Genomic DNA, 15403 nt, shown 5'->3' on the forward strand with positions numbered 1-15403 from the left:
TGGGGCGAAATAAACCAGACGGCATTTGGCATTATTGATAGTCTTGGAGGAAAACCTAGCATGGCACATCTTGAGTTCAACAGCACAATCTAAGCAGCCTAATGATGAGCTTATTAAAAAGAAGCACGGTCCTTCTCTGGTGGCTGTGTTGGGATTTGGGATCGGGTGTGTAGCAGGAGCCCTCAGACAGAGCAGTGTAAACGGGTTGGAAGCTTATTTCTCTCGGAAGTAGCAGCCTGCAGCTGACAGCACAACTCAGCTCCTGCTCGCCCAGCTTTCCTGCTTGTGGGCCCTTCCTCTGTATGATCTCAGAAGGGGGGAGCCCTGGGCGGTGACTGGTAAAGGCACGACCTTCCACCCAAAGGCGTGACCCTCTGGTTGAACGGCGTCACGCTGCAAGCTTCCCACCGGCCAGCGCGCGGTGGCCTGGCCATATCCTGCTTTAGGGACAGCCCAGCCGTGCTGCTTTTGGTGAAGCAGTGACTCCTCGCTGCACACAGAAGAGGACGTGGAAATTTAGCTTTGCAGGGGGGTGGGGGCTGCACTTAACAGTTTCTGATGCACAGTGATTTTCTAGTCCGTCCACAGGAGCATGTCACGGGATGATCAAGTCGCAAGGCTGGGTCCCTGGGCCCCCCAACACCGTTATCACCCCTTAAGAAACCGGCCTTAAATGGTCCCAAGTTCAGGGATTGCTGAACTCAGTAGCCCCTGTTTTGTTGGCCTTTCTGGTACTTAGTGCATGGAAACATGGCTTTGTACGTGTAAGAATTTCATAGACGATAAAACCGTCTTAATAAGTCAGGGGTGTAGGAGTGGATTTTTAACTGTGAGGGGTGGTCCGCTCCAAGCAGCACCCCACAAAATACATGGCCAGAAACATATAGAGACGCATGTTAAAACATTAAACGTAAAACGTGAAACCCTAGGGAGGTTAAGACTTCCGGCTCCCTGTGGTGGGGAGGACGTTTTAGGAGAAATGAAGCGCACTGATGCATTGGACTGAGTTAAAAAAACAGCCCACACTCAGTGCGGGTGTCAGAGGGAGGTGCTGAAGGGCAAACTGGGGAAAGATCTCTGCTGGAGTTTTGTGGGATTAGATATGTAGCGCTCTTAAAAATACATAAAAAATGCCCACGAAGGTGAAACGCGGGGACCAGTGGGAGCTATCACATGAGGATTGCAAATTACAGTGTTGGGAACAGTCAAAAATCAAAAAGCAACTTCAGGGCGTTCCCGTCGCGGCTCAGTGGTTAATGAACCCAATTAGGATCCATGAGGACACAGGTTTGATCCCTGGCTTTGCTCAGTGGGTTAAGGATCCGGCGTTGCCGTGGCCTGTGGTGTAGGTCACAGATGAGGCTCGCTTCCTGCGTTGCTGTGGCTGTGGTGTAGGCCGGCGGCTGTAGTTCCGATTCGATCCCTAGGCTGGGAACCTCCATGTGCTGTGGGTGCAGCCCTAAAAAGATGAAAGACAAATTAAAAAAAAAAACCCAAAACACCAACTTTATGGCCAGCAGTAGGGAAACAGCAAAGAAGGGACCTTATTCAGATCATCATAAAAATCATACCATCCTTTCAAGCCGTGTTTTCAAAGATTGCAGTGATGTGGGGAATGCTTTCTGTTAGGTGGAAAATGAATGAAAATTCCAAATTCTGTGTGAACTCAAAAAAAAAAAAAAAAACCAAAAAAACACCTACAGAGAAGCTATCAGGAGGAGATACAATAAATGCAAAACTGATGATCCCTGGGTATTAGACTTACAAGTGACTTTAATTTGCTCCTTTGTAGTTTTATTTTCGAGACTTGTACAGAGAGTAGAAAGGGAAGGCAAAAGTGAATGTTGCCAAAAAAGCCAACAAGTGACATGTCATTTGCCAAAATAAATAAATTTCGCAGCTGCCTGTGCGTACAGAGCCTTGTCATGTGTCCTTACAGAATAATGTGGGTTTTTGGTATTTTTGTTGTTGCCCTTGACTTCTATTTAAAACGATGGATCTGGTGCATTTAAATTGATCTTATTTTACAGTCCCGATTACTTTTTTAAAGCATCTAGTTAGAGGCAGACGATGGAGTCGATTCAATGAGGAAGGAGTTGGAAAAACTTGGGCAAACATTTTTCTCTTTAAAAAGTGGTGTAGAAGCCATGGGTACTTGACCTATGGAGTAACAGTTCTGGTCATAGATTTTTTTCCTTGAAGAAAAGCTTTCTGCCTTATTCTATTTGAAGTGGAATAATTTTCTTGCATTTGTAGATGAATGGAAAAAATAGTTTTAGTATGACATAACTTAGCTGCTAAGATTGCTTCTCTTTTGAAATTGTATTGATACAGAAACACAGCACATTCACTAAAAACTACTGATTAGGAAGATGGTGGTGAAAGATTTGTGGAATATTGCAGGGAAACTGTGATGTCTTTTAAGGGCCTTAGGCTTTAAAATGCCCCTGTTCTCTCTTCACTGGCTTGCTGCGTTAAAACTTTCAAGAGGCCTGAGAATTGGTGATGGTTTAGGATATGTTCCAAACTCAGATATAATACTCTAGATTTCCTCTGCAGTGATATAGCTGTTCAATAGGGCAGTGCTAGCCACATACAGCTTTTAAGGAGATATGCAGTGAAATATGACTCAGCCATGAAAAAGAACGAACTCTTGCCATTTGCAACAACATGGATGGACCTGGAAAGTATTATGCTCAGTGAAATATATCAGACAGAGGAAGACAAATACTGCTACTTACCACTTATCTGTGGAACCTAAAAAACAAAACAAAGGGCTGTAACAAAACAGAAACAGATTCACGGATACCGGGATCAAACTTGTGGCGAACATTGGAGAGAGAGGGAATAGGGGAGGGGGCAAGATAGGGGAAGGGAGTCAACGAGGTACGGACTGCTCTGCATAAAGTAAATAAGCTACGAGCCTGTATTGTGCCACACGGGGAATACAGCCAGTGTTTTATAATAACTTTGAATGGAGTGTAATCTGTAAAAATACTGAATCACCATGTTGTGCACTTGAGACTAATATTGTAAATCAACAAATAAAGTGAGCTGAAGTTCAAGATGAGATTCGCAGTCATAATAGCAGCCTTTCAAGGGCCACATGTGATTCCCATATCGGGTATTGAAAGCTCAGTTCGCCCTTGCTGGTCTCGAGATAATTCAGAAGAGATAATAAGTCTCCAGTAATTTAAAATCCTATGTAATGAGTGTTCTCCCCCACCCGTTTCCTTCCTGATGAGGCTCTACTTCGCTTATGCTAAAATGCTTATCTTCTGTGACTACTCCCCAAATGATAGGAGAAGGCAGGATAGAGTTGATTGGGGGGGGTGCACATTGTATTAAATTTGGCTCCAGTCAACAGGTATTCAGAATGCAGAAAATAGGCAATTAATACTTGAGAAAACCCCAGTAGACTCCTAGAACTTCCGGTTTAGAAAGGACCATTGATTGCATTGAATCGAACCTCACTTGACTTCTGTAAATTCAAGTACCACGATTCTGCTTGTCAGCCACAGAGGGATTCGGACTGATTTAACTTTACCGACGGTCCTGAAGTCCACTGTCCAAATTGGGACGTTACCCTTTAAAACCTCAGTCTTCTGAACTTACTCTCTTTGGAAGAAGGCTGCTTTCATTAAAAGACACGTTCGCCTTTGGCCTTGACATTATATATATTTTAAGAATGGAAAGGAAATACATTTCCTTTGAAAAATGGCCTTTTGAGCGGAGCCTAGGGTGTCGTAGTTAGGAAAAGGGTTTGCTTTGTAAAAGCCTGTTCTTATTTTGCAAAGCTCTAGATCAGTTGTTGCCAGTAAGATGGGCGCACCCCTACTCACTGAAAGTCAAGCTCTGTGCACTAGTTGGCCATACTCACATTTCGTAGACCTTCTCCCGGAATTACTTCTTTCCGTAGGCACCCGGAGGTCCCGCTGGTGGCTGAGAGTAGCTGTGGAAAGTGAGGTGATTCCTTCTAGACCTTGAGGTCATCCTGAGATAGGAGTTTTAACTGCATGAAAGTCATAGCTGCCGTAGAGAAAATCTGAAAAATGGGATAAAGAGAAAAAAAGTTTAATGGTTATGGGCTTCGTCGTGGGCTGAGTGTGCCTTTCCAGGTTCATCTGCTGAAGCCCTGACCCCCAATGGGAAGGAATTAGGAGTTGGGGGGGGGGTCTTTGGGAGATGATGAGGTTTTGATGAGGTCAGGAAGATGGAGCCCCTGGGATGGGCTTGGTGTCCTCATAAGAAGAAGAGGAGATGCCCCCCCCGCCCCCAGGTGAGGGCACAGCGAGAGGACGGCCGGGAAATTAGGAAGCTGGCTCTCTCTAGACACCACATCTACCTGCACCTTGACCTTGGACTCCCAAGACCTCCAGCCTCCGGGGCTGTGGGGAGTGGATGCCTGTCCCTGGGGCCTCCCGGACCTCTGTGCTCTGTTACGGCAGACGCTGCAGCCTAAAGCCAGTGTGGATGCTGAGCCACTGCTCGCCACCTGCGTTCCCAGTGTCCCCCCCTTCCCGTTACTTCTTGCAGCAGGTGTTTCAGCCTTTCTCCTGCCATGGCATGAGTGACCAGCACACTCTTCCACGAGCTTTGCCTTTTTGAGGAATGTCATTTTGATAATTCAGAATATTCTCCAGGATGGTAAACTGAATAGCACCCAAAGAGGGGTGTATGTGAGTGTGTGTGTGTGGGTGTGTGTGAGTGTGTGTGTGTGTGAGAGAGAGTGTTGGGGGGGTGTGGTGTTCTTAAAAGATACATTACCTGTACGTGGGTGACAAAATATTCCATTTATAGGATAGGGATGGACACAGGAGCCTTTATTTTCCTCATCGATCCTTGCCCTTAGGCTCATCTAAACTGTTCTCTACCTAGAGAAGTAAGAGGGAGCCCTGAACAAGTGAAAGACTGAGAACCCCGCTGACGGCTGCAGCTGACCACCAGCCCCGCGTGGCTGACCCTTAGGGAAGACCGCACCCGCGAGACACTGGACGGCCTGCCTGTGTGGGGATGCTGGCAGGGCGGGCGGGTGCCTGCTGACGGCATCCAGGGAGAGAGGAGGAGGCAGCCGGGTGGAGGAGTGTCTTGCCCGTGCTGCTGGGGTAGACTGGGGGCAGAGACATCGATTCTCGCCGGCGAGGACACATGTGTCCATCTTAGTGGTGGTGGCGACCTTAGAAAGTAGATGCTCTTGCTGTGACCTTGTCGTTGACCTTGTGTGGCTGTGTGACTGCCAGTCTTCATTCCGGATGCTCTGTCACCAGCATTACGTTGCATCCTGCGTGTTGTCGGGAAATGCTAGCAGCTCTGACGGGGCCACTGAGCTTCGTGGAGGGTTCAGAAGCGGACGGCTGCACTTCAAGGGCTCTGATGTCTGCTCTCGTTGTTGGTTGCCCGTAGGTAACTGCTCCTGCAGGATGAATTAAGAGAACAGGATCCGCAGGCATCGAGAATGGAGACCAGTGTGTCGGTGTCCAGCACGCAAGACCCTTCATCCTCACCTCTGGAAAAGCATCCCAGCTCAGCTGATCGTAACGGAGATCTTGATTCAGGTATGATTTTGGTTTTCTGGACCCATTTGGCCTTTTGACGTATTGACCTGTTTTCTCTCTGAAAGAGTTTAGAAAACCTGGGGCAGCGTTCTAGATCTCACATACTGCGCCTCCCTGGGATTGGCGGTCATAGTTATAAGCAGACAGCACCTTGAAAGTGATGCAGAATTTGGTTCGAAGTGCCAGACGGATCAGGCTAGGTTAAAGTCAAGTGACCCATCACTTCAAAATCTCAATGGCTTTGTGATCCAGCAGTCCCACTCCTGGGTATATATCTGGACAAAACTCTAGTTTGAAAAGATACACGCCATCCCCATGTAGCATAATGGCAGCACTGCTTACAACAGCCAAGATACAGAAGCAACTTAAGTACCCATCCGTGCAGATGAGTAGCTAAAGAAGGCGTGGTGTATACGCTCACACACACACACACACATACACACACACACACACACACAGAGGAATGTTCCCCAGCCATAAAAAGAATGAAATGGTGTTATTTGCAGCAACATGGATGGACCTAGAGATTATCATACTGAGTGAAGTAAGCCAGACAGAGAAAGACAAATCCCACGTGATATCACTTGTATGTGGAATCTACAATAGGACCCAGATGAGTTTATCCAAGAAACTGAAACAGACTCAGAGAAAAGACTTGTGGTTCCCAAGTAGGACGGAAGGTGGGGGGGTGGGTTGGCAGTTTGGGGTCAGCAGATGCCAACGAGGGTGTGCGGGCTGGGTGACAAGGTCCTCCTGTGGAGCACAGGGAACTGTGTCCAATACCCGGTGATAACCCGTCATGGAAGAGACTGTGGAGACGAATGCGCGTGTGCCTGACGGGGTCAGGCTGTACAGCGGAAATTAACACCGCGGTGTCAGTAAAACGAAACAAAACAGAATCGCAGTGGTTTAGCATAGGAGTGTTGATAAAGGACTCACATGGGTGCAGCTGCGTCATCGGATGTCCTGTCCTGGGGGTGGTGGCGTTCTAAGGGTGCTGAGGGTCTTGGATCAGCAATTAAACACGCCCGCCTGGAAGCGACTTCTGCTCAGAACCTCTTGACCTGAATGAGTTGTGTGTTTCTGCCACGGCAGGGGAGGCAGGAAAGACACTTCTCTCGCAGGTGCTGAGCAAGACAGTTCAGGATGGCCTGCCCAAGCCTCAGAATCCCTCTTCCAAGACCCGCTGGGAGCCTGGAGGGCATTTCAAGAAAAGCGCCTGACGTGAACGATGCTTAGGTCGTGTGAATTTGTGCTCAGATAGTTCACCCTTTAGGAAATGCAAAACAAAATCAACAACAACAACACAAGAAATTCAAAGCCAAAATTAAAACCAGTCTTTGAATTATATATTTAACCAGTGACTTTATAAATGCCTCTTTTTCTAACTACTTGTATAATAGAGTTTATTTTCAAAAGATAATTTTTTAATAGAAAGGATTGCACTGTTTACATAACAGTAGATTATATAAGGACAACTCAGCTCTCTGGATTGTGAGCATTTGCTGTGGTGAATTCATGTACAAAAATGATCATTAACTCACTGGGAGATCTGACTGTTGTCCAAAAGTGATGTGTCTTCACATTTTGGTAAAACCGGCAATGACAGAATTACAAACTGCTTGATATCATTACATTTATCAGAGTAAGTTTCTCAAATAATATCTTATCTGACCTTATTATTACTTTATTATTACTTTTTTTTTGCCATGCCTGCAGCATGTGCAAGCTCCCAGGCCAGATATTGAACCTGTACCATAGCAGTGACCTGAGCTGCTGCAGTGACAATGCCAGATCCCTAACCTGCTGCATGCACTACAAGGGAACTCATGGCATTGACTTTTTATCTATAAAAAACATGGAAAACCTTGAAATAATTGCCTCTGTTGAAAGATGTTAGTATCTGTTGCAAAATGGGCTCAGTTCTCCCCGTTTCTATTTTTCTGTGCACAAACTAGGAGTGAGAAAACCTCCCAAATGCAGAGCTGAGCTGAGCCTTCGTCTCCCAATGGAACCGTGGAAATTCTTTTTCTGAGAGTAGCCTCGTAGCTGAAGGTTCATCCTAATTATTCTGCTTTTTTTTTTTTTAAAGTACAAATATACTTAAAGTCTTTCTTACTTTTGCTAAGTGAAGACATCTTTCCACTTTGGGGTGCCTGACTTTCTGTCCTCTGTAACCGTGTTATTTTAAGTGGTGTGTTTTCATACACTCTGATTCGACCCCCCAGCCTGGGAAACTCCATATGTTGCAGGTGTGGCCCTAAAAAGAAAAGATATAGCACCCTCAGTGTCCTGAACAGCTTTTTAAAAATTAGAAAAAATTTTTAAAAATTTTCCTTTTCTTTCTTTCTTTCTTTTTAGGGCTGCACCTGCAGCGTAGGGAAGTTCCCGGGCTAGGGGTCCAATCAGAGCTGCAGCTGCCGGCCTACACCACAGCCACAGCAACGTGGGATCTGAGCCGTGTCTTCGACCTACACCACAGCTCACGGCAACACCGGATCCTTAACCCACTGATCAGGGCCAGGGATGGAACCTGCATCCTCATGGATATTAGTCCGGTTTGTTACCACTGAGCCACAACGGGAACTCCCCGGGCAGCTTTTTTTTTTTTTTTTTTTTTTTTGGTCTTTTGCTGTTTCTTTGGGCCGCTCCTGCAGCATATGGAGGTTCCCAGGCTAGGGGTCAAATTGGAGCTGTAGCCACTGGCCTACGCCAGAGCCACAGCAACGCGGGATCCGAGCCGCGTCTGCAACCTACACCACAGCTCACGGCAACGCTGGATCCTCAACCCACTGAGCAAGGGCAGGGACCGAACCCGCCACCTCATGGTTCCTAGTCGGATTTGTTAACCACTGCGCCACAACAGGAACTCCCGGGCAGCTTTGTTAATGTTCATCTTTGCCTCTTTTCCTAAGGAAGGTTATGATAGGGTGGCTGACACCTGTGTCCCTTCCATGAAAGAGGCACCTGTAAAATTACTCCCTGGCTCGGGGGCCCTGACACTGGCCCGGCAGCCAGCACGGGTGGCCCTGTTATGGGGCAGAAAGAAGGAAGCGAACAGAGTTGGATTCCTGGAGTGGTGGGGGCTCTCCAGTTGCTGTGATAAAAGCAAGCAAAACAATATGCTGACAGAGTGATAAATAGATTCCTTGACATTCTTTTTCCAGGCCAGCGACGGGTAATTTCCTGATGAAGTCAGCAGATAAAGGGCCATTGCGCATTGCCAGTCCCTGAGCGAAGGCATCACCCTGGACACGTGGGCTTGGGTTTTCTTTTTTCTTTTGTACTGGGCATGTATTACCACAGGGCCTACGGGCTCTTCTGTTTGCGAGGGAAAGGAGTCAACATTCTCAGCAGAAAAATCGAATCTGAATCTCTTACTTTTTTTTTTTTTTTTTAACAGCTGCAACCGCGGCATAGCAAAGTTCCCGGGCAAGGGGTTGAATCAAGCTGCAGCGGAGGCCGACGCCACAGCCACAGCAATGCCAGATCCAAGCTGCGTCTCCGACCCCCTCGGCAGATCCCTGCAATGCTGGATCCTTAACCCATGGATCGAGGCCAGGGATTGAACCCACATCCTCAAGGAGGCTATGTCCGGGTTCTTAACCTGCTGAGCCACAACGGAATTCCTGTATCTCTTACTCTTTGTGCTGGGGGCTGGTTCTGTGTGGCTCCAAAGTATTTCTCCCTCCCCCATTATCTTTTAAAAGTCTTTTTTTTTGAGTCATTATTGCCTCTCCTGGCCAGGGGACGGGGTGTTTTCTTTTTTCTGGACCGTCTCTGGCCCTCTGGGGTCTGCGTGGCTCAGACAGCCACGAGGACCTGTGTTCGGGTGTCTGGCCCCTGACCCCAGGTGCAGTCCTGCAGCTGTGACCTCAGGTCGAGGACTGACATTGGCTCATCCTTCTGAGTTTCATTCATACTGTGTGTCTGTGTCTGTTTAATGTGCTCACGGTGAACCCTTCTCTAAACCTCGTGAGTCTCTGAACTGACGCAGCAGTTAAAATCACACAGATGTAATGCCTTCTTCCTCTTCATTTCCGCTTTAAAAAAATCTGGCACACAGGAAGACACCCTGAGAGATTTCATTCATTCTGGACTTGCCGATTCGCTCTTCCTGGGCTGGGTTCTGGTTATGGATTTAATAGTCTCCCTTGCCAAGTGAGTCATATTTCAGATTATAACCTTCTACAACCCGGGGTCTAATTACTTAAAAAGAGGCAGTGAGTTCCCACTGTGGCCCAGCAGGTTGAGGACCTGGCAGCGTCTCTGGGGCAGCACGGGTTTGATCTCGGGCCTGCTGCTGTGGGTTAAGGATCCGACACCGAGGCAGCTGTGGCGTAGGTTGAAGCTGCGGCTCAGGTTCCATCCCTGCCCGGGAACTTCCTCATGCTGAGCGTGCGGTTGAAAAAGAAAGGGCAATAAAAGGTAACGGATCCTGTATTGATGCCACTTTGCGCTGGGAAGTCGTTGGCACTCCCGCCTTGAGGAAGCAGTTCTTTTTCCAGTTGCCATGAACTAGTCTGTCGCATACGCAGCCTTGTGTGTCCTAGAATTGGATGGCCGTGAACGGCCACTCTCAGAGTCTTTGAACTTGGGAGACTTCCTGAGCAGCCTTTCCTAGTCGCTTGCATTCCGTCACGAGGAAAGGCCCCCGCTGCCCGGGTTCCTGTGCCGAGAAGGGTTGTCGGAGTTTCTTGGATGAAATGTTTATGGGCTTAAGAGGTTTATGAATCATTTGCTCTGGGTTTATGACACCTCCACTCATAAACATTGTGTGTTTATCTCTTGCTCCTTGATACGTCTTTAGAGAAGCAGCTGCTCAGGCACAGGTGTGGGACGGAGTGTTATTTATATGTTACAGGTTCCAAAAGGCTATATTGTGAGTAACGCTCAATTTTGTGTGTGATCTTATTGTTAAAATAAGACAGCATGCTTAGAATTAATAGCCTGGGTATAGGGATTTTGTATTTTTTATTTTTTATTATGTTTTACTGAAGTGTAGTTGATTGACAGTGTTGTATTCATTTCTCCTGTACAGCAGAGTGGCTCGGTTGTGCATATACACGTTCTTTCTTAAAGTGCTCTTTGCCATTATAGCTCATCATAGGTCGTTGAATACAGTTCTCTGTGCTACACAGTAAGAACTGGTTTATCCCCTAAAGGCTTTAATTATTATTTAGCTTTTATTTGTAGTTTTTGGCCATGCCTATGGCATGTGGAAGTTCCTGGGCCAGGGATCGAACCCTCAGTCACAGCAGCAGCTTGAGCTGCAGCAGTGACATCACCGGACCCCTAACCCACTGAGCCACCAGGTAACTCTGGTTTTTAATTGTTAGGATCTCATTCCACGTTTGACTCTTGGGTACTTTTTAACGTATTTGTTTAGGTCACAGCAAGCAACAGAGCTTGCTTTCTTTCTTTTTTGGGGGGCAGGGGGCTGTGTCGCTGGCGTACAGAAGTTTCCAAGCCAGGGATCGAATCTGCATATACCTGTTGAGCCACCAGGGAACTCCCTTGTTATCCCTATTTTAAAGTGAGTTATTTGGTGCTTTTTAACTGTACAGATTTTATATATATATTTTTTTGTCTTTTAAGGTTTGTACCTGTGGCACATGGAAGTTCCCAGGCTAGGGGGCGAATTGGTGCTGTAGCAGCCAGCCTACACCACAGCCACAACAACTTGGGATCTGAGCCATGTCCATGACCTACAGTCTGGCCTACACCACAGTTCACGCAATGCTGGATCCTTAACCCACTGAGTGAGGCCAGGGATCAAACCTGCATCTTTATGGATGGTAGTCAGGTTTGTTAACTGCTGAGCCACAAGGGGAACTCCTTTCTTTCCTTCTTTCCTTTCCTTTCCTTTCCTTTCCTTTCCTTTCCTTTCCTTTCCTTTCCTTTCCTTTCCTTTCCTTTCCTTTCCTTTTCCTTCCTTCCTTCCTTCCTTCCTTCCTTCCTTCCTTCCTTCCTTCCTTCCTTCCTTCCTTCCTTCCTTCCTTCCTTCCTTCTTCCCTTCCACTTTCTCTCTCTCTCTTTCTTTCTTGTCTTTTTAGGGCCGCTCCGGCGGCATATGGAGGTTCCCAGGCTAGGGGTCTAATAGGAGCTGTAGCCGCCGGCCTACGCCACAGCCACAGCAGCGCTGGATCCAAGCTGTGTCTGCGACCTATACCACAGCTCACAGCAACGCTGGATCCTTAACCCACTGAGTGAAGCCAGGGATCGAACCCATGTCCTCATGGATGCTAGTCAGATTTGTTTCTGCTGAGCCACGTTGGGAACTCCCAGATTATATTTTTTTAAAGCATTTTTTATAGCTGCACCCTTGGCATATGGAAGTTGCTAGGCCAGGGATTGACTCCCAGGTTCGGCTGCCACCTGCGCCACAGCTACAGCAACAGGGGGTTCTTTAGCCCACTGCACTGGGCCAGGGATCAAACCCGCACCTCTGCAGCGACTGAAGCGGCTGCCATCAGATTCTTAACCCACCGCACCACTGCGGGAACTCCCAGATTCTATCATATTGTACAGCCTTGAATGTTTGGGGAGTCGCTTGATTTCTTCAGGAGCCAAAACTGTGAGGTTTCAAGAGTCATGTTGCACATGTGATCATCTTCCTCCTTGTTCCCCATCCCTGGAGACCCACACCTCCCGTTGGTCTCTGCCGGGCGCTTTGCCCTGAGACCTGTGTCTCCGCAGAAGGCGGGCGATGGCCCTGGCGGGGGCGGGGGGGGGGGCAACCGCTGCTCAGTCTTTGTGGCACAGTTGCAGGGCGCTTCACACCTGAGGCAGATCTTCTGGGTCTTAGTGTTTTTTCCTCTAGAAAAAACGTTGGCATCAGGGCTTTTTGAGGCCCCTTAGGGCACGTACACTCTATGATGTGTGTGTATGATCCCCAGCTGGCGTTACTGGCCAGTGGGCAGAGCTGCTGGTGATGTGTATACATCATGGTGCTTCCTCGGCGCCAGTGGTTTCCTTGCCGGGTCCTCCAACCTCCCCAAAGACGGGAGTGTCCCCCACGGATGGTCCCCCCTCCCCGCTGCTTTCTTTTGACAATGTTGTATTACTTTGGTATATAGGAAGCTGATTTAGTTACACATATGTGTATATATATTCTTCTCCAAAAATTATTTTCGGAGTTCCCACTGTGGCTCAGCAGGTTAAGAACCCAGCCGGTATCCATGAGGATGCGGGTTCAATCCCTGGCCTCACTCAGTGGGTGGCTCGGATCCTGCATTGCTGTGGCTGTGGTGGAGGCCTGTGGCTGCAGCTCTGATTTGACCCCTTGCCTGGGAACTTCCATATGCCTCGGGTGCAGCCCTAAAAGAAAAAAAAGAAAAGAAAAGTAAAGAAAAAAAAGGTATTTTCCAGTATAGTTTATTACAAGGTATTGAGTCTACTGCCCTGTGCTCTACAGTAAGTCCTTTTCATTTATCTACTTTATATAAAGTGTATCTGTTAATCCCAAACTCCCAACTTATCCTTCTGCCCCCTTCCCCTGTGGTAACTGTAGGTTTGTTATCTGTCTGAGTCCCTTCTGTCTTGGAAGGCAGCTATGCTTACCGCTGTCCCAAGAGAGCACACTGCTTCTGTTCTGTAAATAAGTGCATTGTGTCATTGTTTTTAGATGCCACATCTGAGTGTTATCATGCGCTATTTGTCTTTCTCTGTCGGACTTCACTAAGTATGATGATCTTTTAGGTCCATCCATGTTCCTGCAAATGGTGTTATTTCATGCTTGTGGCTGAGTCATACTCCATTGTGTGTGTGTTTGTAGGTGTGTGTGTGTGTGTGTGTGTGTGTGTGTAAAAGCACATTGTCTTTCTCCATTCATCTGTCCTTGGACACCGAGGTTGTTTCCGTGTTTGTCTTGAGTCACCTGTCGCTAAAATCAGCAAGTGGAAGCTTTGCAAAGAGTTCGCAGCATCTTCTTGCGCACAGAGTTTCTTTCTCTGGCGTGAAGGGTTTTCTGGCTTTCATGGAAGGCCACTGCCGTGCCATTCTTCACGCCGTGATTGATATGCTGCAGCTTCGTTTTTTTTTGTCTTCCAACAGAAGGCGGCTCAGGCTTGGAGGAAGCCGGCTTTAACTGGGGAGAGTATCTGGAAGAGACGGGAGCCAGCGCGGCCCCTCACACATCCTTCAAACATGTAGGTGACGTCCCTTCTTGGGACCTGTGCCCAAGGCGGGGGTGGGGGGCTCTGCAGGAAGACGCCAAACCTCCGGGAAGAAAGGGAACGGAAAGAAAAGAGAAGCTCAGCTAAGATTTCTTAGACCAAGATTTCATTAGAAATGCAGAGGAGACGAGAAGTGAGTCGGATTTTCACAGGGAGCTCTGGGGGAGGTGGGCCTCGGTGTCACCCGGGCTGGGCCTGGGGTGGGTGTTCCGTGTGTGAGAAATGGCGTGTGGGCTCAACCTTGTTGTGGGCCTCAAAAACCCAAGTTAGGAGTTGCCATTGCAGTGCAGCGGGTTAAGACCCCGACTAGTATGCGTAAGGTGGCAGGTTCAGTCCCTGGCCTTGCTCAGTGGGTTGAGGATCCGGCGTTGCCGTGGGCTGTGGTGTAGGTCTCAGATGCAGCTTGGATCTGGCATGGCTGTGGCTGGGGTCAAAGATGTGGCTTGGATACCCAGTTGCTGTGGTTGTGCTGGAGGCCGGCAGCTGCGGCTCCGATTCAGCCCCGAGCCTGGGAACTGCCACATGCCGTGGGTATGGCCCTAAAAAGCAAAAACGAACCCCCATGAGGGCCGTGTGCCCCGCTGTCTGTGGGGCAGAGCCCAAGACGTTTCAGCTTGATTCGAGTGACTAAAAACAAGCAGCTGTCCCGCGCGGTGTCTTCCTCGGCGGTGAAATGGCTGTGCATGTTAATGCCGAATTGATATTTTTATTTTGGAAGGACACCTGAAAGTGTTCTAGCCAATTGTGGGCAGGTGATCAAAGTATGGGAAATAGCATAAAAATTCAGGAGACATTTGGATCAAACCAAAGAATCACCCTCATGAATATACCGTTTCTGTGAACAGTGCACTGAGCCGGCCAAGCAGAGGGCGAGTCCGGGAAATACAAAGACATTACGTTTTGGTCAGTTTTGCTTAGATGTGAGTTGTTGGTGACACATAGCACGAGCAAGAAAAAGACTAGGTTTCCAGGAGCACGTTCCTAGGTATTACTGATGCTTTCTTGGAAATGAAAACAATTTTTTTCCCTTCATCTATTTTGATGACCCCTCGGTTTATTGCCTCTTTTTTTTTTTTTTCCTCTTATTCTGCTGGATTATAGTGGTTGATTTTTGAGTATCAAACTAGCCTTACATTTTGGAATAAATGCAACTTAATCATGGTATTTTATCTTTTTGTATGTTACTGGCTTGGATTTGCTGGTACTTGGTCGAGGATTTTTCTATTTTCTTTTTCTTTATTTCTTTTTTTAGGGCCACATCCATGGCCTGTGGAGGTTTCCCAGACTAGGGATTGAAGTGGTGCTGCAGCTGCCGGCCTACACCACAGCCACAGCAGTGCAGGATCCTTAACCCACTGAATAAGGCCACACTCAAACCCGCATCCTCATGGATACCAGTCTGGTTGGTTACTGCTGAGCCACAACAGGAACTCCTGTAAATGAAAATTTAATAAGGAGACGCATTCCCCCCCAACTGGACTTAACAAGGCAAAGATTTAGCCTGAGAATCATAAGCAAACTGGGGGGCGAGGGGGTGGATTTCTCAACCCGGTCTTCCTTCTGGCTCTTTTGTGGAATTAGCCAGCACTTTCATTATTTTAACGCCACATTTTAACCTTTTGGAGGCAAAGGACCTTAAGACCTTATTCAATTTGCATGACCTCGTTAAGG

The 15403-nt window shown here is 47.7% G+C and overlaps 1 protein-coding gene across 2 annotated transcripts in view; it reads left to right on the plus strand.

Moving 5' to 3' along the window:
• The window catches only part of SFMBT2 (Scm like with four mbt domains 2), a 194793-nt gene that overhangs the window by 16474 nt on the left and 162916 nt on the right, over nt 1-15403 (plus strand). For both annotated transcript variants that reach the window (XM_047755296.1, XM_047755297.1), the window contains exons 2-3: nt 5404-5555; nt 13611-13705. In XM_047755296.1, coding sequence (XP_047611252.1) covers nt 5456-5555; nt 13611-13705 — 195 coding nt within the window. In that variant the 5' untranslated portion in view covers nt 5404-5455. The remainder of the gene's footprint in view (nt 1-5403; nt 5556-13610; nt 13706-15403) is intronic.

The sequence above is a fragment of the Phacochoerus africanus genome, chromosome 12, assembly GCF_016906955.1.
Source record: "Phacochoerus africanus isolate WHEZ1 chromosome 12, ROS_Pafr_v1, whole genome shotgun sequence".
Taxonomy (NCBI): Eukaryota; Metazoa; Chordata; class Mammalia; order Artiodactyla; family Suidae; genus Phacochoerus; species Phacochoerus africanus.